At 43.5% G+C, this 26,414-nt stretch overlaps 1 protein-coding gene across 7 annotated transcripts in view; it reads right to left on the reverse strand.

The window, feature by feature from the left end:
• Nucleotides 1–26,414, reverse strand: part of LOC141110962 (serine/threonine-protein kinase BRSK2-like) — a 495,524-nt gene that overhangs the window by 227,394 nt on the left and 241,716 nt on the right. For all 7 annotated transcript variants that reach the window (XM_073602807.1, XM_073602805.1, XM_073602806.1 and 4 more), the window contains one exon: nt 6,125–6,219. Coding sequence is in view for 6 of the 7 variants with exons in the window: in XM_073602805.1 (XP_073458906.1) it covers nt 6,125–6,219 (95 nt within the window). In the remaining variant the exon portion in view is untranslated. Of the gene's footprint in view, nt 1–6,124; nt 6,220–26,414 lie in introns of those variants that run through there.

Below are 26,414 nucleotides of genomic sequence, written 5' to 3' on the forward strand. Positions count from 1 at the left end.
TCTCTATGCTGACGTCTCCTCTCCCATTACTAACTTATTAACTGACATATCAGCATGGATGTCACACCACTTCCTCAAACTCAATCGTTCTAAAACTGAGCTCATAATTTTTCCACCAGCCTGTGCCTCCTCCCCTGACTTCTCCATAAAGATCAATAATACAACCATCATTCCCTCCCTTCATGCCAGGGTGCTTGATGTAATCCTGGACTTTGACCTGTCCTTTTAGTCCCTAATCCAATCGCTGTTCAAATGTTGCAGACTTCACCTCCGTAACATCTCCAAAATATGTCCTTTTTTAACCGTTGAAACGACTAAGCAACTTATTTACTCCCTTGTTATCTATTACCTTGACTATTGTAACTCCCTCCTCATTGGCCTACCTCTCTGCAAACTATCCCTTCTTCAGTCTATCCTGAATGCTACTGCCCGACTCATCTACCTTACCAACCGTTAAGGTAGATGAGACAGTGTCCGCCACCCCTCTCTGCCAATCCCTCCACTGGCTTTCGATTGCCCAACAAATAAAATTCAAAATACTAACCGTGACATACAAAGCCATTTACAACTCTGCCCAGAGCTACATCACCAATCTTGTCTCCAAATATCACCCAAACCATCCTCTCCGCTCCTCCCAAGACCTCCTGCCAGTGGCGGCCTGTCAATTAGGGGCGCCCGGGGGCTGCCCCCTCTCTCCACGCTGTGCATAGCATGAATCTATCCAGGGCCACAGCGGCCACCCCCTATTCATGCTTCCGGCCCCTTTCAGCACACCGGGAGCATGAATTACAGCAGTGTTTTTTTTCTAAGCACCCGATTAGAGCCAATGGCTCTAATAGGCTTCAAAATGGAGTGGGCTCGGGTCACAGAGAATGCGCTCTGATCCCACCCATATGTGTTACAACAGCAAATGAATATTTGCTGTTGAAACACTGATCCTCAATCCGGCCAATCAGAAGCGGTTGTGAGAGACGTTTTCCGATTGGCCGAGAAGACTCCCGATTGGCCTTCGAGGAGGAGGGAGGAAATGGAAGCCACTGTCACCGTGATGACCCATGGAGAGCAGGAGAACGGGAGGCCACTGCCGCCGAGCAGGGGAACCCGCAGGTGATGTTGTAAGCGCCACCGACCGGGGGGGGTGGCATACTGTTTGCCGCACCCCCCCCCAAAAAAAATTTCCACCGGTCGTCACTGCCTCCTGCTCTCTAGCTCCCTTGTCTTCCCCACCCATGTTCATGACTCCAGGACTTCTTCAGAGCCGCTCCCACCCTTTGGAACTCATTACCCCAATCTGTCCGGTTATCTCCTACTCTATCCACTTTTAAGCGATCCCTGAAAACTCATCTCTTCAGGGTGGCCTATTCTGCCTTCAACTAACAGCCGAATCTTCCACTTCCCTCATCAGTTCATCCCTCACAGTACTACCTTTTTTTTAACCAGCCCCTCCATATTAGATTGTAAGCTCAAATAAGCAGAGCTCTCCTAACCCTTTTGTATAGTATTGTATTGTTACTGTATTGTCTCCCTTTATATTGTAAAGTGCTGTGCAAACTGTTGGCGCTATATAAATCCTTTGTAATAATAATAATATGCCTGCTGGTCATAGTTCAAAGACCACGCAGTGCATTATGGCTTAAAAAAATATTCTGGATAAATCTGAACATACATTTGCAAGGTCTGTGAATCTTTAACCTGCAGGATTTGCCTCAAACCCAAAACTTTCCCTACTCAGCCCTTAATATTTGCCTAGTTTCTGGTGCTGTCCCCCATAGACTCACCACTCCATGGTCCAACACCTGTCCACTTCTGGGTAGAATAATGTCCAGTATCATTCAACCTGCTTTCTGTTAGCTCAGGATGTCATGAACTCATCTCTTTGGGGGAGGTAATCAAGGGGTGCTCTATGTTGGGAGAAGGTGCTCCAGTGGAGAAAAGGAAACTGTCAAAACCGGATTAGGTTCCAAGTTTAACATCCCTGTTGGTTTTCCCGAGTGTGGCTCGGGGTTAAATTTCAGTACCATTAGCGGTAACCCTGAGCCACACGTGGGATTGCATTGCAGGATCCTGGTGCAGGTTACTCACCTTGTCCCCAGGATCCTGCGATGTCCCCCCGCTGTGTCTGCGGGCTGTCTCCTCCGCCTGATGCCTCTGTGTGCCGGGCTCCATTCCCTGCGAGTGTCGCAACACAAGGGGCAGAGCCCGGCGGCAAATTAAAAAAATACAAAGTTCATAACACATACAGTACACTGTAATCTTATAGATTACATTACTGTATGAAATCATTTCACATCCCCTTTGTCCCTAGTGCTTTGTCCAGTGCCCTGCATGCCGTTTTATATTATATATACTGTTCTTTCTGGAAACTTGAGATTGTCCATAGCAACTAAAAAGTGTCCCTTTACGTCAAAAGTGGTTTTAGACCAGCTAGAAAACAGCGATAGTAAATTAGAACACTTGCAGAATTGAGCGATAGTGAAACGTGGGGAAATTCATTTTATTATTATTTTTTATAATTATTTATAGTTATTTATTATATTATAATTTATGATTTTGTGTTTCAAACTTTATCATACCTGGGATGTCTACTAGACTCTTGTTTGGACAGATTTAATTGTGTTAATGCGAATAGTGTGAATTACAGGCCTACAATATAAAACTCCAAATTTCTATGCAACACAATTGTACCGCTGACATGCAAAAATCTGACATAATCATACCGCCAAGGTGGCTACGGGGTTAATATAAGATTTGTGTTAAGTTTTAAGGATAAGGTTGTGTGTTCATTTATATCGTGAAATAGGGGTTAAATGATAGGGTCTGGGTAAATTTTAAATGTTTGAGTTTCAGGGTAAGGCCCTATCAACAATGTTGTTGATGCTTTAGGGTTTTAATAAAATAAGGGATTAACTGTAAGAGTCACTGTAATGGCCCGTACACACAATCTGAAAATCGGACGACAGATCGTCCGGGTTTTTTTTTTTGCATCCTAGTCGCATATTGAAAATGGAGAGGTTACTAAAGTGACGAAAATTTTCGTACAACAGAATAAAAAATTGGAGGTGATGTCATGTGTTGTAGTGTATTACTATTGTATTTTCGGACGTCAACTGTACTGATTAAATGAAAATCGTACGATCTGATATCGTAAGAGAAAAATTTTCATGTTTATCCAATCGGATATTATCGGATGAACTGTCGTGATCGGCTCTTGAAAGCTCTGTGCTAATGATCCGATTATCGTATGATCGCTTTGAAAGCGGTTTTTTTCATCTGGGTTAGATTAAGAACATGTACAGAACTGTGTATTTTCCCCAATTTTTGGTGTCAAAACTAATTTTTAGTATCAGGCAACCATCTGGAATGATAAGGTCAATCACTTATCAAATAAAACTGCCCATACACATATCAGTCAGTCCAACCAGGGAAACCATTTTAACCTCCCTGACGGTATTCCTGAGTCCGGCTCAGGTTAAAATTTCAGTACCAAAAACGGTAACCCCGAGCCAGACTCGGGATCGCATTGCAGGATCCATGTAGAGGTTACTTACCTTGCAATGTTTCCCCGCTGTGATCTGCGAGCTGCCGTGTCTCGCTTGATTCACAGTGCCGAGCTCCGTTCCCTGTGAGCGTTGCGATGCACGGGGACGGAGTTCGGCGCCAAATTCAAAAAGTAAAAAACACAGTATAGATACAGTATACTGTAATCTTACAGATTACGGTACTGTATCAAATAATTACACACCCCCTTTGTCCCTAGTGGTTTGTCCAGTGTCCTGCATGCAGTTTTATATTATAAATACTATTCTTTCTGCCAGGAAACTGGAGATTGTCCATAGCAACCAAAAAGTGTCCGTTTATGTCAAAAGTGGTTTTAGACCAGCTAGAAAACAGCGATAATAAATGAGAAACAATTGCAGAATTGAGCGATAGTGATTTGTGGGGAAATTCGTCATCAAACACTAAAAGTAATGACAGCGACAATTCTGCAACTGAGCAAATTTCAGTGTTTTTGATTTGATTACATTATTGAATAATTTTTTCTATTATTATATTATTATTTGTTATAATTATTTATAGTTATTTAATATATTATCAATTATGATTTTGTGTTTCAAACTTTATCATACCTGGGATGTCTATTAGACTCTTGTTTGGACAGATTTAAATGAGTTATTTCTAAGAATTACAGGCCTACAATATAAAACGCCAAATTTCCATGCAAAATAATTGTACCGCTTTCAGCACCTAAAATCTGAAATAATCATACCGCCAGGGAGTTTAAGTAACAAAAACGCAAAGTTTTAAAAAATTTTGGATCACTATTGCTGTATGTGGATTATACACAAAACCTCTAAACTGTGAGAGTAAATGAAAACTGACACACGGGGGGAGTTTTACTAAACGTGGTGCAGCTCTGCATAGTAACCAATCAGCTTCTAAGTTTTAATCCCCGTTCACTTTGGGCTGATTTGACATGTCAAATAGCCGCCTAGTGCCAGCAACAGCACAGTCCAAATCGGTGCAATGCTGACTTTGCAGTTCCTAAAAGTAGTTCCTGAACTACTTTTGGCGACTACCGGGGCGATTTCAATAGACATCTGTGCAGGAACCCGCACAGTGGAGAAGACCCAGCAAAAGAGCGAGAAGATAGCGGAGAAGACAGTGGACACAGTGAGAAGAACCGGAGAGGGGTGGAAGACATCAGCGGATCAGCAGAGAAGAGCTGGAGAGGGGAGAAGAAATTGGAAGAGACGACAGAGCTGCCTTAATAAATTACTTGTACAATGTACCCCATACTCATTTACATAGGGTGGGAGGCCGGAATCTGGGGGCCTGGTACGGTTTTTGGGGGGGGAGTGCTCGCTCGTCCCCATCCCCTTTCCTGACCTACCAGGGTTGTGTGCTTGGATAAGGGTCTGGTATGGATTTTGGGGGGACCCCAACGCCGTTTTTTTCGGCGTGGGGGTTCCCCTGAAAATCTATACCAGACCAAAGGGCCTGTTATGCTCTTGGAGGGGGACCCATGCCATTTTTTATTTTAAATTTGGCGTGGAGTTCCCCTTCAGGATCCTCAGAGCACAAGCCGCATGCCAAAGTCGGGTCAGTTAAAGCGGTGTTCCACCTGCAATTTTTTTTTTTTTTTTTTAAAGTCAGCAGCTACAAACACTGTAGCTGCTGACTTTTAATAGGAAAACTTACCTGTCCAGGGAGCCCGCGATGTTTGCCCCCGAGGCCGATCCATCCATTGGATCGGGTGCAGGCGCCGCCATTCTAATGAAGGGAAACAGGCAGTGGAGCCTTGCGGCTTCACTGCCCGTTCCCTACTGCGCATGCGCGAGTTGCGCAGCGCTTTGTGATTGGCCAGCTGTCTTCTGGGACACACACATGTCCCAGAAGACATGGGGGGGGCTCGCCGAAGAAGAGACTATGACGTCCTGCGCCGTGGACCAGATGGATCGGAAGTACAGGCTGTACTTCATAAAAAGGTAAGTTTGAAGAATTTTTTTTTTTTAACTAGCCAAAAACGAGCGGTGGAGAGGTGGTCTTTCATTTAAGACCACCTCTCAAAAGTGGGTGGAACTCCGACGGCAATCCGACAGCGATCTGACTTCAGTGATATTCAATGGGCTGAAGTAGGATCAAAGTTGGACCAAAGTAGTGCAGGGAGCATTTTCAAAGTCGGACCAACTTGTGTCGGACCAGTTAAGACGGCTCTCATAGGGAAACATTGATTTTCACATGTCAGGCGACATAAGCTCCCAATGTCGGAGCGTTTGTCGTACCAGTGTGAACCCGGCCTAAGTGTCAAAGCTTAATTGAACAAGCTGAAGTTAGAAGCTGATTGTGACTATGCACAGCTGCACCAGATTCTGTGTGCACCAGTTTTAGTGAATAACCCCCATAGTGACTGCATACACAAGAAGATGTGATCACTAACTAGACTTCCCATCCTGTCCAACTGATATTCAAGCTAACGCCCTACACATTGCTGACAGCAAAGTTGTTTTGATCGGCAAATTATTTATAAAATGATGGACACCTGCTTTTTAATTAAATGCTATAGTACTATTTGATAATAAGTCTAATATAGAATGTGGAAAATGCAAACTCAGCAGTGACCTACCTTCATTAAGACAGACTCTGAAAGCTTTTCTCGGTTTACAATCTTTATTGCCACTTTCTGTCCCGTTATGCAGTGTACACCTAGTTTAACCAAACCTGTAAAGACAAAGGACATAGGCAATTTTAAAGCAGAATGTCTGGAATCTAATTAAGAGTTATTTCATTGTCCTTGTAGTTAGAGGGCAAGTATGCAAAAAATTCAATATGAAGATCTCAATCAAGCTTTAACATGTACAATTTTAAAACAAATTTTAAACATTTTTAAAACTGCAGCTTTGATTAAAATAATGATTAGTGAATAAAAGTCCGTGCTGCATACTGCATAGTTAGATTGGTAATCAGGTTGAAAAGAAAGACACAAGTTCATCCATTAATCTAATGTTCAGACACTTCCTGTTACATTGGGGGAGATTGGAAAGATTAAAACTGGGGAGTCCAAAATATGGTGCAGCTTTGCATAGAAACCATCAGTTTCAGTTTTTTTGTCAAAGCTTATAGTGATACTAAAGTCTATTTTTTTTTTATTTAAAAACAACAAACATGTTATACTTACCTGCTCTGTGCAATGGTTTTGATCCTCCTCTTCTCGGGTCCCCAGCCAGCGCTCCTGGCCCCTCCCTCCTGGCGAGTGCCCCCACAGCAAGCAGCTTGCTATCTGGGCACCCAAGCTGAACCACGGCTCTGTGTGTCCATTCAGACAGGCAGAGCTGTGGTTCGGCTCCTCCCAATCTCTCTCCTCATTGGCTCACTGACTTTACTTGACAGCAGAGGGAGCCAATGGCGCCCCACTGCTGTCTCAGACAATGAGGAGGGAGAGTCTCAGGCAGTGGAGACTCTCTTGCATTTTTGCTGGATTGAGCTGTGCTCAGGTAAGTATTAGGGGGGCTGAGGGGGGGGGGGGGGGGCTGCTGCACACTGAAGGTTTTTTATCATAATGCAAAAAATGCTTTAAGATAAAAAAACCTTCTGACCCTGGAACCACTTTAATTGAACAAGCTGAAGTTAGAAGCTGATTGGCTACCATGCACAGTTGCACCAGATTCTAAGTGCTCCAGTTTTAGTAACTGTCCCCCAGTGTGGCAACATCCTATCCCTGTCTCCTAATTATGCTTGTGCATTGTCATCCTGTCACACGGGCTTCCAGTGGTGACTACAAGTGGACATTTTAACACACATTAAACAGGCATGGTCCACTGTTTTTATTATCAGAAAACCCACCCCGTGAAATGTCATACAGCCATTTTTAGAGTATGAGAATATAGACAGGAAGTGGTTGCAAAGGGGCTGCAGGATAATAGCAGGACTGAAATGTTAAAACTCATATCTGTGATGTGTTGCCACACATGCATTAATGTGCGTTATGTCACATGTTAATGTACACTGCACCCTACTCATTTTAACATGAAATTGAAATTTAGAAAAATGCTGACAAGTAGATTTTTTATTAAAAAATAGACCCTATTGGTCTCTTCTGTCATAAACCCTTCCCCCTGTCTTTCAGTGTTGTGTACACTGAGCCTCTAAGGTGCAGACATTTATGCCCTGCTCTGTGCCGTGATGGATGTGACTCCTGTGTGAATGTGTGGCATTGACGTCATCACGGCCTGGCTGACCAAGCAACCAAAGAGCAGAAACCCAGAGGACCAGGAGAAGATGGCAGTGCCTGTGACTGACAGGAGCACTAACCGTGTAGCGCTTGAGGGGCTTGCTTGCCTGCCAGGTAAGCTTGCTGTCCATATTAGTACATGACAACTAATAGCTTCTGGGGCCCACTTAAAAAATAGTGAAGGTTTAAATCAACTTTAAATGGTCTTTCAATGCACTACAATAATGCATCTGCACCTTTTTCTTTTTAAGCCCGGGTTCACCTTGTAGCGAACACAGACACCCGCACTGCTGTGCCATTCACATGCAATGTCTGTGCAATTCGAGTTCAGCCATACAGTTTGTATGGCTAAACTCGCATTGGATTTGCATAAAAAAGGTGCAAGGACTTTTTTTTTCTTGCACTGGATTAGGATCGCATGGGTGTCCACACCCATGCGATCTGGGGGTGTCAGTAACATTGTATTGACACCCGCAGCAGTTTGCAAAGGGAAGTGTGAACTGTCTGCAGGAGAGATGTGGGAACCGGCACTGTAATCGCGCTGGTTCCCGCATCGCTACAGTGTGAACCCAGGCTAAATGTTCTACAATGTAAAGATTTGCATACATTGTGGTGCACTAATCCAAAGGTCCGCAGAGGTGTTTTGGGATGAGCATTTGGGTGGCATTAAAACGTTTAAAATGAATGGCATTGCATAAAAGTTTGCTTGTTTCCACAATGTGAAAAACGGATCGCCTTGGGTTCAGCCAGGGGGTGGGGCGGTGGTGGACGGGGCAGCTAGGAAGTCCGGTGCGGTACCCCCCCTCCCCCCTGGTTCCGGTTGTGGCCCGTTTGCTACAGGGATTTCAGTGTTGCCCCCGGCTTTAGGGGCTGCTGTCACGGTGCCAGAGGAGAATGGAGCGTCATAGGAGGTTGCAGGGAAAACGGATGCCGTGCGGTTAGCTGATGCGGCAAAAAGCAAAGTTTATGTATGCTTTGACGGGCCGATGAGGGGCACATTTAAAACAGGAAGTCCGAGACAAGATTTGCAAGGGTGAGTATGTGGAGATCTTTTCCTTGCTTCCTTTAGAGAAGTTTAACCTGGATAGGGTCAAGCAAAGACATTAAAAGAAGGACGAGGAGAAGCGGTGGTATCGATTGATTCCGCGGACTTTCGCCAACTGGCTGCAATTGTTTGCCATTATGGCGAGCATCATTGTGGATAGAAATCCAGAAATCCAGAACATTGTTCGGAACTTTTTTGCTACGTGCACGCCATCGGGAGGCTCACAGAGTTTATGGGGGAACTGATTGGCTATGTTATGACTAGCTGTTTCGGCAGCGTAGGGCTATCCGGCCGTCCCTTCGCTGGGACCACAAGGACATTACCAGGACAGTCGGCCAATAAAAAAATGGTGTGTTTGCTGGCAGTACAACGAGGGATCATGTAAGTTTGGGGGATCATGCCATTTTAAACATGAGTGCTCTGGCTGCGGAGGTTCGCACCCCGTGTCCCGCTGCTTTAAAAACGTCAAGGGCCGCCGGCAAGGGGATCGACGCCGGTGAGGGGGAAAAAGATGCATCCTTTCCTGAGTAGATATCCTGACTGGGATGCTGCGCGACTGTTGATGGAGGAATCCTTGGAAGATTTTGCATCCCTAGTTCCATAGTTACCTAGTTCCTAGGCGGCCATGCGCGTTTGGCATTGCAGCAGGGGTGGTATATGAAAAACTGGCTAAGGAGGTGGCGCTCAGTCACATGGGTGGACCTTTTCTGGTGAAGCCTCTGCCGGATTTGTTGCTCTCGCCACTAGGGGTGGTGCCTAAGAAGGAACCACACAAGTTCTGCCTGATCCATCACCTGTCATTCCCGGAGAGAGGGGGTTCTGTCAGCCATGCCATAGATCTAGAAGCGTGTGTGTTGTATACTTCATTTGACGCAACAGTTGGCTGTGTTCGCTGCTACGGAAAGGGGGCTCTAATAAAATCTGACATTGGGTCCAGTTTTCATTTGCTCCCAGTGCATCCTCACAGTTTTTGATTGCTGGGGTGCTGTTGGCAAGAAATTTTTTTGTTAATCACTGCTTGCCCATGGGCTGTTCCATTTCCTGCGCTCTGTGTGAAACATTCAGCTCCTTTGTTGAATGGGTGGTTCGGGATCTGTCGGGGGTGAATTCAGTCATTCATTATTTGGATGATTTTCTTTGCGTGGGGCTGCCTGCTTCTATTTTGTGTGCGATACTCTTATCCACCTTGCAGCACATTGCAGGGAGTTTTGGTATTCCTTTGGCTGAGGACAAGACGGAGGGTCCAACGACCATGCTCAGTTTCCTGGGTATAGTACTGGACTTGGACGCCATGGAGTATCGCTTGCTGGAGGATAAATTGTTGGCATTCAAGACAGAGATTTGTGGGATATTGGGACTGCGCAAGATTTAGCTTCGGAGGCTACAATCGCTGTTGGGTAAGTTTAACTTTGCATGTCGCATTATTCCTATGGGTAGGGTGTTTTGCCGACGGCTGTCGGCGGCGACAGCAGGGGTTAGGTCTCCTACCCATTTTATTCGTCTCACTAAGGAACATCGGGAAGATTTGCGGGTGTGGCACACATTTTTGGAAAGCTATAATGGGAGATCAGTTTGGATGTCCGGGCGGTGAGCAATTTTGATTTGGAGCTGTTTATGGATGTGGCAGGGTCGATAGGTTATGGGGCATTCTACCAGGGCCACTGGAGCGCAGAACCTTGGACGAGTTCCTGGTCGGACGCGGGATTTCTCCTTAACTGGATGCTCCTGGAGCTTTTTCCGGTAGTGCTGGCGATGGAAATCTGAGGTGAATCGTTTAGGAAACTGAAACTTCGGTTGAATTGCGACAACCTGGGGGTGGTTCAAGTCATTAACCGCATCTCAGCGTCGCCACATGGTGCTCCGCTGCCTGCAGATGAATATTTTTCTGTATGCTGTCCACCTCCCGGGGGTTGACAATACTTTAGCTGACTCCTTGTCTCGATTTCAGTGGGACAGGTTCCGAGAGCCGGCACCAGTGGCGGAACTTCGGGGGGTTCCTTGTCCGGGTTGGCTATGGGAGATTGCCTTGGAGCCGTCGCTGGGTATTTTAAGGCAGGAGGCATGTATTCGCTGGCTTGGTGTAGCAGGGATGATGTGAAACAGGGTTGTGCCGGAGGTGCATCGTTTTGCACGCCTTGACAGGCCGCCTGACATTATGGTACTCCACGTTGGAGGTAACGATCTGGGGATTCGTTCCAGTAGGGAGCTCATTCTGGATATCAAGTTAGATTTCCCGCGGCTCCGTACAGCCTTCCCCGATATGCTGGTCTTGTAGTCTGACATGGTGGCTCGGACGACTTGGTGAGGTTGGTTGCAAGACTCAACAAGACTCGCATAAAAGTCAATAAAGTGGTGGGCCAATTTTTTATTCGAAATGGGGGCATGATCATTCGCCATATGGAATTAGTGTCGGATACAGGGCTGTACCTAAGGGGGGATGGTGTCCATTTATCGGCGGTGGGAATAGATTTGTGGTTCCTGGGTCTACAGGATGGGATTCAACGTGCCTTAAGGGTGTGGAGGTGCCACCCTTGCAGGCAGTGCGGTAGTTTTGGTCTTTTGGTGTACGCAAATAAATACGAGACTGGGGGACTCATTGGTGGTATGTGCCCCTCTAGTGGATTCCAGTTAACATGGTTTAGCTGGAATAGGGTAATGGTTGCACTGCGGGTAGTGGGGTTGTCTCTGAGCTGGTATTCATGGCTGGAGGCCTTATCATGGTGAAGGTCCCGCAGTGTAGCAGTGGAACATGTTTTGGAATTTTGGAGAGGACTGCTTAGTTTGGTTTCAGATGTTGATGTAAAAAGAATGTTATTTGAATAAGTGTTTGTTAATAAAAAGGCTGCTATGGCCATTTGTACCCCACTTCATGTCTGGTCTTGTTAATTTAGGCAATGAGAAGGGGTGGAGTGAGTACTTATGGTCAGGCAGAAAAAGAAGTTGGGAACATCTGATCTACACTGGTCAAGTGAGGCCCGGAGCGATAGAAATACAATGAAGGTAGTGAAGGGCTGGCATGACAGAGTGAGAAGGGGAGGCAATAAAGGGGTTAAAGAAGTTAAAGTTGTAGAAGCATGGAAGGAGAGGATTGGCTGGGAGAAGCAGGATAGGAAGGGGGTGTGGGTAGTTTATTTGAGGGGGAGGCGGGGCTCTCGGGCAGTATTGGAGGGTCAGCAAAGGTGGAAGAAGCAGGCAGTTTCCCACCCACCCTCCCTGTGTGTCTGTCTGTTTTCTTTCTTTGCAGGTGTGGTATGAGCAGGCGAAGTCATGGCAGCTGATCGGATGGCGGTAGTTTTGATCTTTGACGGTGTAAGCAAATACTTACGAGATGGAAGTGTGGGGGACTCATCAGTGTTATGTGCCCCTCTGGTGGATTACAGTTAAAATGGTTTAGCTGGAATAGGGTAATGGTTGCACTGCGGGTAGTGGGGTTGTCTCCGAGCTGGTGTTCATGACTGGAGGCCCTATCATGGTGAAGGTCCTGCAGTGTAGCAGCGGAACATGTTTTGGAATTTTGGGGTTGCCGTCATAGACCAAAAAGGCCTGAGAACTGTATAGTTTGGTTTCAGATGTTGATGAAAAAAGAATGTTATTGGAATAAGTGTTTGTTAATTAAAAGGCTGCTGTGGCCATTTGTTCTCCAGTTCATGTCTGGTCTCATTAATTTAGGTAATGAGAAGGGGTGGGGTGAGTACTTATGGTCGGGCAGAAAAAGAAGTTGGGGACATCTGATCTACACTGGTCATGCCCCAGACAAATAAATAGGCACTTTTACTGCTTGGATGACAGAGCCATGTAGCTTACAATGGAAACATACATCCCAATTTTTTGAGAAGAGAAAGAGGGACACAATATGTAGGCAAAGGACATGCTGCCAGTTATGCCAGCTTTGAAAAATTAGTCAAAAAAGAATGGTTAAACTGACATGAGCTTTATTTTCCCTTATACTGGGGTTTTAAAATAATAAATGGTATTATTTAGAAGGTAAATAAAAGATTTAGTGTTGTAAAACACTTTTGACAGGTAAATAGTATAGCTATTATACAGGTCTATATACCAGACCAAAACGAGGAACAACTCAAGAGAAAAAAAGGACGACGGGATTTAGGCTATGTTTAGAAGTGCGGCTAACACTACGGCACCTCTGAAAGGCAATCCATGGTATAGTGTAGATTAGAAAAGGACAGCAATTAGAAAATTTTTGCTTTTTACCATTCTAAAGGTATTAGTCATTTCTGCTCTTTACTCTGGTCTTGGCAGGCACATAATGTACAGCACAGCAAATTCATCTTTATACCTCTGCTGGCAGCCACACAGTACAGTGTACAGAATGCCTTGTGTAAGGCTAGATTATTTGATTTATGCTGACCGGCACAATTATAAAGTATGTATTAATGTAAGAAAAGTCAAGTGCACTTCAAAATTTTAGGAACATGCAGAGGGGTTTAAAAAAGCACATGATCGGAAGTTGTATCAACATTTTTCACACTCTAGAAAATCAAGACCTATATGGGTATGTTTTTATTTCAATCATTATTGATCAGAGAATAATTTGTTACATATACCCATTATACACATTGGGTACATATTGATCTCTATTAGTCTCTACCCTATATATAAACACAGTACATAACACAGTACTGTAATAGAAACATGCTAAACGTGTAAAAATGTGAAAGATAATAAAGCTGAATTTCAGGGAAATGAAATATCATCCCAGACTCAATGATCATTTATGCCTGATAGAGACCCGGATTGGACAGCAGTTTCCACCAAGTTGGCCCCCCAGGTCCCCCCCCCATCATGTTTTACTCCAGGTAGGATACATGCACACACCTACTTTTAGACAGACTGTCACTCACCAACACTCCAGGCCTGAGGCCCACCCTTTACACAGTACTCACATATTCCTGGCCAGAAGCCTGTTTCCCTGGAATAAAGGATGCTTTTTCAATGCTTTACTGCAAAATAACTTGCATAATTCACTGGCATTGAGACATGTTTTCCGCTGTACAGCACATAATACCGTAGTTCTATCAATCCTTACAGTGCATAGCACAAAAGTTACAGAAGTACACCTTAGTGAACAGCAGCCACCTTCTCAGGAACTCCATTATAAGTTCCTCAGTTGTGAGTCTTCCCTTGGGGTCTACTGCAGGACCCAGGACCAGAAGGCATACACACTCCAGCATACAGATCTGCAAGACATGGGTCAAGGTTAGCAGATTTCCTTCTGCCTCCTTTTTTGTGAGTCCTCCTTAACATGCGTCCTCATATTGAGTCCTGACAGTTCAGTCCATAGGGCCACAGACCTGCATGTTTTTGGTCGGGGGTGACATGTTCTTATGCACCCTTCACTCCAGAGCTTCACCTGCACCTGATGATAAATGCCACAGACTCCACCCACTAACATCATCAGAGAGTGGCATCTATAAAAGAGACACTACACCTGCCAACATACTTAGGATACCATTAAAAACGTTTACCTACCTAATTTCTCGCACCCACAGGTCCCCTGCAGCTTTGCAACCAGGCCCCGCAGTCTCTTCTCTAAGGTGATCCAGAAAGTTCAGGCCCTCTGACGTCATCAAGTACAATGCAGGGCCTATAGACTTTCATTGTACATGAGGACACCAAGGGACTACCCACAAGCAGCAGCATCAGGGAGAAGAGGAATGTGTCAGTTGCTGAGGAAGTGAGGTATGAGGTAAAATTCCTTATTACTGGAATCCTAGGCATACATGAGCATTTAACTCTTGAAATGCAGGGGGGGTCCTATTGCAAGGGAGAATTTTTATTTTTCCTGGTGTTGAGCCTGAAAAAAAAAGGGAACTTTTAAAACAGTGCCCACTAAAGGAGCCTCTGCCTGGCCAAAACAACCAAAGCTCAACTTATTTTTATTGTTTAAATTTTATTTGGGAAAGGTTAGAACATCTGCCAGCTGTTTCTTGCTGTCGATGATTGGGGAGCTTTCCCACCACTATATGTCTGTGATATCGCTTTGGTGTCCACAATGGTGTTGCAAGCCTTGTATCCAGAGCACATGGCTTGAGTCTTCTACTGAGTGCTCCATTTCTGCTTTGCAGTAATTGTTATCCTCTTATTCCACGTATGAACACATTCTTTAGTTTTTGATCTACTTTGGTCGTGAATTTGTTTTTAATACCCAGTACACCCATTTTCACATCCCCGCCAGTAACTGCATGTTCTCTTATAGTTCTTATGGCCCTAACAATTCAGATCTGTGCGCAGCATATTCATTTGAATGGCTGCCAACCCACCAAAATGGAGCAACAATCAGACATGCAACATTTATTCTGATGCAGTGCACCCGAACATATGTTTGGAACTTACCATGCCTTGCAACGCAAGTGCCTCAGAGGTGCATTGCTTTGATGTGTTAGGATGCCATTGAGCAGTATTGGGACCATCATGCATTCACTAACGACTGCAGTAAAAACACAATGCACGACAATGGACAGGTTTGAATGGGGGCTTCAGTATTTACCTGTACTTTTACATATTTCTTAATTAATGTATCACTTTGATTAATGACCATTGATTAGGGATAAGATTGAGATTATACGATCTAGGGGCAGAATGCTTTTGGGATCATTGTGTAGTTTTTCTACCTTTAAAACATATATATTTTTTAATATTTCTTTTTTAAGCAATGATGAGATACTGTATGTAATTTTTATTCTTAGTAATGTCATTGAATTTATGAAACCTCAGTTGTGACCCAGATCTGATTTTTGTGTGCATGTTCATTAATGAAATAATTTTAAGTGAATTAAAGTTTCTCAGTAACCTCAGTGACTATTAAGGACATGGTCAGTTCATGTTCTTCCTAGGAAAGGTTACACAAGCTTGCCACACAAATCAGTTATCTATAATTTTTTTATTGATTTTGCTGTCAGATAGGGGAAGTTTCTTTGACTTCTCCCACATGATTTTACTCTTTTTTGTCAGTTTATTCAAGTTATATTTACTAATGTTTTGATATTGCAATACTTTTGGAGAAATCACAATAAATACTGTGGCATCATATTATCCACTTACCCACTGAGGGCCGTTATATGACTTTAAGTCGAGATATCTGAATGATGCCTGGCCTGCAGCTGTAAATGTAAAAGCCATTATAGTGTCTGTTTAGCCACCCTCCGGTGCTTCTCTGGTCTCTCCCGTGCGGTCGGCGGTTTACCATAGAGCTGGCCAGGGCCATCTCTATGACCCTAGGAGGCTGGAAGCGACGTCATGACTTTCGGTGCCAGCAGATGTAAACACTGCCATTCTTTTTGCTGGAAAGCCTGAGTACGTTTTTTTTTTTTTTACCTCAGGCTTTACAGCATAGAGGAGAGATCTGGGGACTTATAGACCCCTGATCTCTCAGTAAAGAGGAGCTTTGATGCCCTATTTCTATTACATTCCTTGTAATAGGAATAAAACTGATCGCACCTGCATATGTAAACGGCGTTCAAGCCACACATGTGAGGTATCGCCGTGAGCGTTACAGTAAGAGCAATAATTATAGCCCAATACCTCCTCTGTAACTCTAAACAGGTGACCTGTAATAATTTTTAAAGTGTCACCTATGGAGATTTTTAGGTATAGTAGTTTGTCGCCATTCCACAAGCATGTACAATTTTAAAAGCGTGACATGTTAGGTATCTATTTACTTGGAATAACATCATCTTTCACATTATACAAAAAATTGGGGTAAATATTGTGTTTTTTTTTTTTTTTATTATTCATGAATGTGTTTTTTTTTTTTAAATGCGTTTGAAATATTGCTGCGCAAATACTGTGTGACATAAAAAATTGCAATGACCTCCATTCTATTCCCTAGGGTCTAAGAAAAAAAAAAAAAAAAAAAAAATATATATATATATATATATATATATATATATATATATATATATATATATATATATAATGTTTGGGGATTCTAAATAATTTTCCAGCAATAAAAACACAGGTTTTTACATATATGAGAGAAATGTCAGAATTGGCAAGTTATAGTAGGATGATCAAATATAATAGGATAATCAAAATAGCTGTTATGGCATCAGAATACAGTATTGACTGGCATCACAAAATGACAATACAATGGGGTTGGTTTAGTAAAACTACAGAGTACAAAATCTGGTGCAGATGTACATGGTAGCCAATCAGCTTCTAACTTCAGCTTGTTCAATTAAGCTTTGGCCAAAAAAACCTGGAAGCTGATTGGTTTATATGCAGAGCTGCACCATATTTTGCACTCTCCAGTTTAACTAAACCAATTCATTCTCATTCTCTTCCTAACCTCTAACCACTTCCTTCTTGCTCCCTACATCATATTGTTAAACTATTCCCCATGCATTTTTAAAGATTTTCCTGCCTCCCAGCCCTCCCTATCATGGGCCTTTTCTCCTAAGAGCTTGGGGAACCCGTTCTAATTTCTTGTCACTGGGACAGAAAAAAAAAACACCTGTGAGAGGGTCTAACTCTTATTCACGCTATCTAAAAATGTTTTGACTAGAGTTGACTGACTTGACTGGATTTAGGTGTGAAAAATCATTATAGATTCCAAATTGTGGCTTCATATGGTTCTTGTTGGGGTGGGTTACTCACTACTGGGCATCATTCATAGCCATTGCTAGAGCAGCCCCCCCCCCCCCCCCCCAACAGATATCAATACCCATTTCTTATAAAATGCACTAGAGTACAAGTTAAACTTGTGTCTGGTATTAAGCATTATCTGAAATTTTTCTATCAAGTTTTAATGCTTAATTACAGAAGACCTCCTGTGTACCTTTAAAATGTATGTAATATATAGATGTCTGTCACCTTGCTATCACCTTGAGTAAGAGGTCCTTTGTGACCCTAAAATGTTGATGGATGCTATGCTCCTTCTTATCTTTTTATGTGACCGTTTTTCATTTTGACGTCAATACATTTTTGAGTTACACAGGTGGTTTGCTGGCTGTTTTTTGTAATTGTGCATTAAAAACCTGATGAAAACATCTCAATTGGAACACAGAGGGAGAAGTGCTGGCTATTTCATGAAATTGTTAATACACGGTGTCACTTTAAGTTGCGAACCCCAACCTTGGGTGCATGGGTATGGTGCTGAATAGGGTTTTCTAGGTTTTAAATGCTATAAGTTCTCATATCATTGTTTTCTGTCACCGTGTATCGCCCTGCCCCAGGCTGGTTAAATTTAGTTTTGGCTCTGCTGTACTCAGTGGAGCAGCAATTTATTTTTCAGGTCTGGTGTATCCCAAAGACTGGTGGTTGATTGCTCCTGTCTGCCTCTGGAAGAAATTTTCAGAAACAGAGTAGGAGGGTCAGCCACTGGGCTATGAATATGAATCTGACCCTGAGAGGGGGTGTCCAGATGGTGGCTGGGGGAGAAGATAAATGTTTGGAAAGGTCTTTTCAGAGGTCTCTTTTCCTGGGGCATCTGCCACAGGGAGGCAGCCTGCGCTATTGAAGATCTGTTGCTGTGAGATCTCAACATGTGCTTGGCCTAAAAGATATCTGCTGGAGGACACTACCTTATGAAGCTGGGCTGGAGAAGGAGCCCATTTGACTGAAGACTGTCGCAGGGAAGCTGGTTGGAGAGCTGTCTCTTAACATTTTTAATAGGACCTTTACCTTCAGACATGCCTGTGCTTTCAGGGTTAAATGGAAGAGATTGTTACTAGGACTGTGACTGCTTTTACAGAGTTGCAGTTTCCAAAGCGAGCAAAGTTATTTCTTGTATTAAGAGAGGTATAGACTCCAGAGAGAGCAATACAATTTTCCCCTGTAAAAATCATTAGTAAGACCTCATCTGGAATATGCAGTTCAGTTGTGGGCACCAGTCTACAAAAAGAATATTACGGGAACTGGAGAAGGTGCAGAGAAGAGCAACCAAACTGATAAGAGGCATGGAGGAGATCAGCTATAAGGAAAGATTAGAGGAACCAAATGTATTCTCTCTTGAGAAGAGGAGATTAAAGGGGGAAATGATCAACATGTATAAATAAATAAATGGTCCATATAGTGAACTTGGTGTTGAGTTGTTCACTTTAAGGTCATCACAGAGACTTTACATCTAGAGGAAAAGAGATTTAATCTCCAAATAGGGAAAGGTTTCTTCACAGTAAGAGCTGTGAAAATGTGGAATGGACTCCCTTAAGAGCTGGTTCTGTCTAGCTCAGTATATTGCTTAAAAAAAGGCCTGTATTTTTTCTGAAATGTACATAATAGGAATATGTGATTGTCCCTCGGAGGATCAGGAAGGAAATTTTGCCCCTGCTGGAGCAAATTGAATCATGCTTTACTGGGTTTTTTTGTCTTCCTCTGGATCAACTGTGGGTATAGGATTGTGTATATAGGATTGTATGATTTTTTTTCCTTTTATTGGTTAAATTAGATGGATGTGTCTTTTTTCATCCAGACTAAAGATGTACTTATGTAACTATATGCAGATGGACTGGCTGTCCCCTCTACCTCCAGCAATATTTTGAACGATTTTTGCTTGGGAATCTGTCCTCTAGTACCTGCTTGCATTTTTTGGAGTATCCTGCACCTTCATCCCTCTCTCCTGTTCAAGTTCTGCAATAAAAGTACAAAAAGAACATCCCCGAAACTGTGTTTGATGGTGTGTTATGGAACTGGTATCCGGGCCCTGCAGCCCATGAACAGGTAAGGGAAACCAGAGTTAATTCTAGCAGCCCCTTCGAGGGTGAGCGCTACACCTGTAAAAAAAAAAGAAAAGAATTCTCCCTCACAGTGACAACAATAAAATTCTGGAAGTTGTTCTAAACTTTGCTCACTCTACCAGAAAGTTTGTTTCCTGGTGCCTCCATGGGAGCATACCTGTGACAAGCGCCGCCTTGCCTCCTCCCTCAGGACCAGTGAATATTAGTGAATATTAGTGCACTCCCAGCATTCTCTTTTTTTTCCTCATACCTCATGGTCAGTGAATGGTGTTTGAACGTCCCTTACCTCTGCAGTCGGCAGCTTCCAGCTGGGTTCAAGCCTCTCCCAGGTGCAGTTCCTATTCTTGGACACCTAAATGCGCTGATAAGATAGGGAGTCCCTTCTGTGGGTCTTTTGGGACAGCAGTTGTCTCTTAACTAAGAAATCCTGTCTGCATTTATATACTGGCATTTGCTCAAGCCTGCAGCAGAGAAAGCAGCTATATCTATTTTTACTTATCCTTCCATTTCTCCCTCCTGTCATCCATTCTCTCTTGTTTTCCTTTCCTTGCGTTCCTCTCTCTTTTTCACTTTCTTCCTCTCCCACCACCTTCCCCTCCTTGTGATATTGTACCTTCATTCCTGGTTACTATAGTGGGCGGCGTGCACCTCATGCTGGCTTTTGTGAGTCCCTCGGCGTCTTCCTTCCAACTCTGCGCATACGCAGACGTCAGAAGCCGGCTCGGTGGGCCAGGCTGAATTGGGCAGGCCGCATAGGTCCTAGTGCCGCCGGGCGTGCATGCGCGGTCTGACCTGAGGTCGTGGTGGCCATCTTGAATAGGGGCAAATTTTACATTTTTTTGCCCTTGTTTGTCAAAATCATTTTTTTAGAGGGTTGTATCCTCTACAAGATGTCCCTCCCCTCTCCATTGTTTATTACTGGGGGCTTTCCGCATGGCAGCCTGTTGTAATCCGATGAGGTTGCCTATGCAGGGAGCCCCTGGATGGGTCACTGTTTTTTGCCAACGGTAAATGTAATTTCTTTCTTTTTCTTTACTCAGGAATACTGTTTACTTGCTCCAGCTGAAATACCAGCCGCTAACTCCTTTATCTTTCTCTAGCTGCTTTTTCTGTCTGTTGCCTAAAATAAGCAGTACGCCACCCGAACAAGACCCTCTCCAACATTTAAGGTAGGGACTGTCATCCAGGTGGGTAAAAAAAAAAGTCCACTTATGCTGGTAAGTTTATGTCGTTCAGCCTTGTACGCCAGAAGACATAAACAAACCTATGAAGGCCCCAACCAGATCAGGATACCATGTAAGCGGCAAGGATTCATCCGTGAAAAACCTAGTTCTTTACATTCAAACTCTCAAATTCCTAAATGCCGAGCATACAGGGTCATCCCATTACCAGCCAATTGGTCTGCAAAAGCTGTTTTAGAGTCTATGCAGCAGACAGAGAGTCAGAGGGTTACCAGGTAAGCTATCCTACTCAAAAGATGGGCAGGGGATACATAGCGGAACGAGCAACAGCAGTTCTATTGCAACAATTAGCTAAATCTCGTCCAGAGAAGTTAACTTTTCCTGGCCCATCCTTGAGAGAATGTTCTCACCACGCAGCAAGTATCCCTCCTAGACATCTGGATGATGGGGGCCATCTGAGGATACCTCAGAAGAGCTCGGCCCTCGGACTTCAACTTTTTCCTAGTTCAGCCCTATGTCCAGCCTGTAAAGCCAGCTATTGGCTGGGAGAAAGCTGACACTACATCTGAGTAGTCAAAAGATGTACTTCCCATTTCTAAAGAAGCAGGTTTCCTTCTTTTGGCTCGGTTTCCACTAGTGCAACTTGTCATGCGACTTGGGACTGCAAAGTCGCATGACAAGTTGTAACCCATGATTTCCAAAGAGTGCCGTTTATCTGTGCCATTTCAAGTCGCAGCGACTTCAGAGTAGTCCCTGCACTACTTTGGTCCCACTTTGATGCGACGTGAGGTCCATAGACCTCAAGAATACACAGGCATTGTTTCAAGTCACATCAAAATCGTGCGACTTTCAGGTCGCAATAGTAGAAACATAGGCTTACGCTGATGGATGATATCAGAGACATTGTTGAAGAGGAAAGGAAAAAATAAAAAATAATGTTTTTTCCTCTCAAGTGCCTAGAAAAACTTTATCCACGGTCGGAACAAAATTCTGCAAGGCCAGGCGGTCGCTGGAGGTAGACGCTGCAGTTGTTCATATAACAAAGTATTTCAAAGAAAACAAACTATTTCATCTCACCAATTGATAATTCAGCCTCAGTTGAGGATACTTTGGACAGATGAATAGACCCCAACTTAAAGGAGCTTACCAAATGGCGGGTAAACGCCTGGAAGTCACCAATTGCCTTATCTGTATCCAAAGCCCTGTGGGCATGGACCAAAAACATGGAAACAGTGATTCATAAAAATGTTCCTAGGCAAAATATAGTCAAAATATAGTCAAGGCTTTGGATGAATTATGGCTCTCAGCAGACTTCACTGGTATACAATTCGTTACTTCGCAAGATCAATATCACTACTTGTGACAGCCATATGGGTATTGTGGTCAGAACTACGGGCAGCTGACAAAAAACAATTAGAATAAATACCCTTTTTTATGGTAAATCACTTTTTGCGGAAAGGTTACAGAAAGCCATTTCCTGCGTCACAGGAGGAAAGTCAGACTTGGTTCCCCAGAACTGCAGAATTAGATGTACCCGGGGATTCAGGGATGCTTACTTGCACGCACCCATACTACAACTGTTACAGAAATATCTGAGATTTTCGGTCGACCATCTACAATTCCAGAGTCTCTCCTTTGGGCTCTGTACTTCCCTCAGAGCCCTCACGAGGTCTCGGATCACTATCCAAGCTTCTTTATGAAAGCTGGGTCTCAGTTCTTATCACTAACCAGACGATATCCTCCTTTTATCAAAAGATCCAGCCCAGCTAGTGAAACACAGGTGGATGTTGTGGCCTACACTATCAAGATAGTGGTTGGATGGTAAATCATCAAACAAGTCATCTTTTCTCCAGTTTAGGCGCCTTATTTAACAATGCAAAAGGGACGGTGTCCCTGCAATTCAGAAAGTGTGGGCGATCATTCATAAAGTAAGGAGAGTGAGGACATGGTCCTACATAACAGCATTGAGCTAAGTCAACTTAATAGGGATTTATGTCTTTATGTATCGAGATGGTCCCATGGGCACATGGATACCTCAGGCACCTTTTAGCTAGAATTCCTGAAGCAATGGAGCAAACTGTCTATCCTAGTCCATATATCAAACAAGTTTGATGCACAGGGGTCTGCACTAGTGGACAAAGAGGTAGATGCCTGTAAAGCCACATCCAATAAGGCATGTCTTCTGGACCACAGTTACCACAGACGTCAATGCAATAGGCTAGGAGGCACATTGCAACCAGATGTTAGTTCAAGAGAAATGGGAGTTCAATGCGGCAGACATCATCGTAAATATCCTGGAAATCCAGGCGGCTTATCTCGCTTTGACAGCATTTGCTCTATCAGATCAAGGACAAATCAGTTCTGATTCAGATAGAAAATAGAGCTGCAATATCATACATACATCACCAAGGTGGAACCAACAACAGTTCCTTACTAAGGGAAGTGGAACCCATCTTCATTTGGGCAGAGGGGAATCTGAAGGACTAAGAGTAGTCTATCTTCCAGCTCACTTAAACACAGACGCCGATCACCTATCCCAAGGATTCCTGGATCCTTGGGACCCAACTCCTTGACTTCCTTCCAAGCAGACCTTGATTTAGGATTAGGATTAAGCAACTTAAAGGTACAACTGGTGGCAATCTCTGCTGTGACAACAAGAGATGGGCCAAAGATCCTTTAATAATCAAATTCTTCAAGACAGTCAAGAAGATAAGCCCACTCATTAAAACAAAAATTTCCCACTTGGGATCTCTCTATCACTCTGGAGCCCTTATCCAAACAGCTTTTTGCCCCATCTGATTCAGCATCCCTGTGGAATCTCACTCGGAAACTATTTTTCTTTGTGGCGATGGCATCGGGCTGGGGAGTATCAGAACTTCAGGCTTTGGAATCAGAAGATAATAATATTATTTTTTGTACTCAGATAGAGTGGAACTTAGAACGGTACATGGATTTATCCCTAAGTTCTCCTCTTCCGCTACTATCTCTGAGACATGGACCCTGCCAATCTTTTCACATCCAATTTTGACCTTCTTCATGAAGACGATATTACTTCGGGACTAAGACACTATCTTCAAGCCACAACTCCCTTCAGACTTTCATATAACATATTTGTAATACTCCAAAAAAAAAAAAAAGACAGGGGCAAAGAAGCATCATCTGGGGCCCTCCGGCCATTCCGGAACTGCAGTATCCATCATGTCTAGTCATATCTGTGAATATCAGAGCTTTACAATACCTCATGGGATATGTGGTTCTGTGGCAGCTGGGGAGCCATAGTTTGCAGATGCCTTCTCTAGTAAAATAGTTTCATGGATAATCAAATTGATTAAGAAGGTATACAGGGATAGGGGACCGGAACCCCCTCTTCAGTTGGGCTGTATGCCACCCGGTTGTTTTCTGCTTCTTGGACGGCCAGAGCAGACGTATCTATCAAAACGATCTAAAGGGGAGCATCATGGTCATCCCAACATGCATTTACGAGACGTTACAGAGTAGACCTGGCAGCTTTCTCATCTGTAGAAACTGGCAGACAGGCTATCAGGCCGTCATTCTTTTTCAAATAAATCTTTTACTATGCATCATCCCACCCATTTCAGCTAGTTATTTGTCACAGGTATGCTGCCATGGAGGCACCAGGAAAACAGAAAATTGTTTCATACTTACCATAATTTTCATTTCCTGGTGCCTATCCATGACAGCATACAATCCCACCCTCGGTATGCTATATTATGTAGAATGCTGGGAGAGCACTAATCTTTTTTTTTATAATATTCACTGGTCCTGAGGGAGGAGCCAAGGTGGAGCTTGTCACAGGTATACTGCCATGGATAGGCACCAGCAAAAGAAAATTATGGTAAGTATGAAACAATGTTTTGTTTTACACCTGTCAAATAGACAAGGGGCGAGATTTTCCCTCATTTCCTGTTCTGTCTAGTAGAAAGGTAGTAAGAAGAAATGTCTCAATGGTATCAATATATAATATATATTAAACATTAAACTACAGAGAAGGTTCTAACCTTTTAACACTGTATACAGACTGAAAAAAAAAAAGTTTTGACAGAATCTAGGCTTTATCTTTAACAAACCCCTTAATTTTAAAGCGGTTGTAAACCCTTACATATACCCAAAGAAGTGACTGGCCTTGGGTGATACACAAAGATGAAACACAGCCTCCTACATAAGTCGTACCTGTCTATCTGCAGTCTTCTCTTCTCTACAGCCGTTCAAGATGTCAAATTTATAAAGCTTGTCTGAGAGCTCAGAAAAAAGGGGGCGGAAAGTTGAAGTTACACTCTGCAAAGCTCAGTGAGGAGAGCTCTAAGAATTGAATGGAGGGAAGAGACACACACCCTCCGCACAGCACACAGGAACAGAGCTGAGGCTATCAATCAGCTGGAGATCCCTCCCACTTATAGTCACCATTTTTCTCTTGGTGTCAGGAAAACTGGTCAGAAGTGACTCATGCTGATAGCAGAGGAACAAAGCAGCAGACAGAAATGACACTTAATGCTCTTAATTGACTCACGTACACACTAAAGAGGGATATGCTTTCCTCATATTTAATTTTAAAAGTTGCCTCGAAATCACGGCAAAATCGCATGACTTTCAGGTCGCACAAGTGTGAAAGAGGCCTTAAGTAAAACAGTTCTCATAGATGTTGTACATCTTTGCATTTAGCTGCTCCCCTGGAGTTCAGCTTTAAATAGAAATTAAGATAATTTTAGTAGAGATTTCCAATCGGATTTTAAAGCTTTTATGACTCCTATTTACTCACTACAAAAGTGGATTTGATTATTGTGCCTGTTTTAATGACTGTTGCATGAAAGTACCTGCGAGTTTTATTGATATGAAAGAAGACATTCTTCATTCAAAAGGCAAATTAGGAGACCTATAATTGGATCATTTGCAGCATGTAAAGCTTCAAAATACTAAAGGATGCTATTACATTTAAACACATCTTGTTTACTGCAGATTAACAATCTGGTTATCTTGCATTATTATAAATTATTGATAGTGTTAAAATGTGCTGCAAGAACAAAAAGGGGTTGATTTACTAAAACTGGAGAGTGCAAAATCTGGTGCAGCTGTGCATGGTAGCCAATCAGCTTCTAGCTTCAGCTTGTTCAATTAAAGCGGAGTTCCACCCAAAGGTGGAACTTCCACTCATTTGCCTCCTCTCCCCCTCCGGTGCCACATTTGGCACTTTTCAGGGGGAGGGGGGACAGGATACTTGTTTTTGACAGGTATCCTGTTCCCACTTCCGGGAGCCTCAGCTGCGGATATTGACATCACCATGAGGCTCCCTCCTCCTTCCCCTGTGGCCGGGCCAGTAGGAGAGAGGAGCAATTGCACACATGTGCAGTAGGGTTCCTGGCGTTCCCTTACCCGCAATGGCGGCGGCAGCACTCGACAGCTAATGGAAACATCAGCTGCGGTGCTGACATCGCTGGACTCCAGGACAGGTAAGTGGCCTATTATTAAAAGCCAGCAGCTGCAAGTATGTGTAGCTGCTGGCCTTTAATTTTTGCAGCGGTGGGCGGACCTCCGCTTTAAGCTTTAACAAAAAACCTGGAGCTGATTGGTTTCTAGGCATAGCTGCACCAGATTTCGCACTCTCCAATTTTAGTAAACCAACCCCAAAGTATCCACAAATGGGCAAAAGAGCAACACTGCACAAGTATCTTAGGCTGGCCATACATTATACAATTTTCATATTCAATTTCCTTTAGGTTTACCCTCAACTCTGTAGTGCAAGGTCCTGC

This window comes from Aquarana catesbeiana, linkage group LG10 (genome assembly GCF_042186555.1).
Source record: "Aquarana catesbeiana isolate 2022-GZ linkage group LG10, ASM4218655v1, whole genome shotgun sequence".
Classification (NCBI taxonomy): domain Eukaryota; kingdom Metazoa; phylum Chordata; class Amphibia; order Anura; family Ranidae; genus Aquarana; species Aquarana catesbeiana.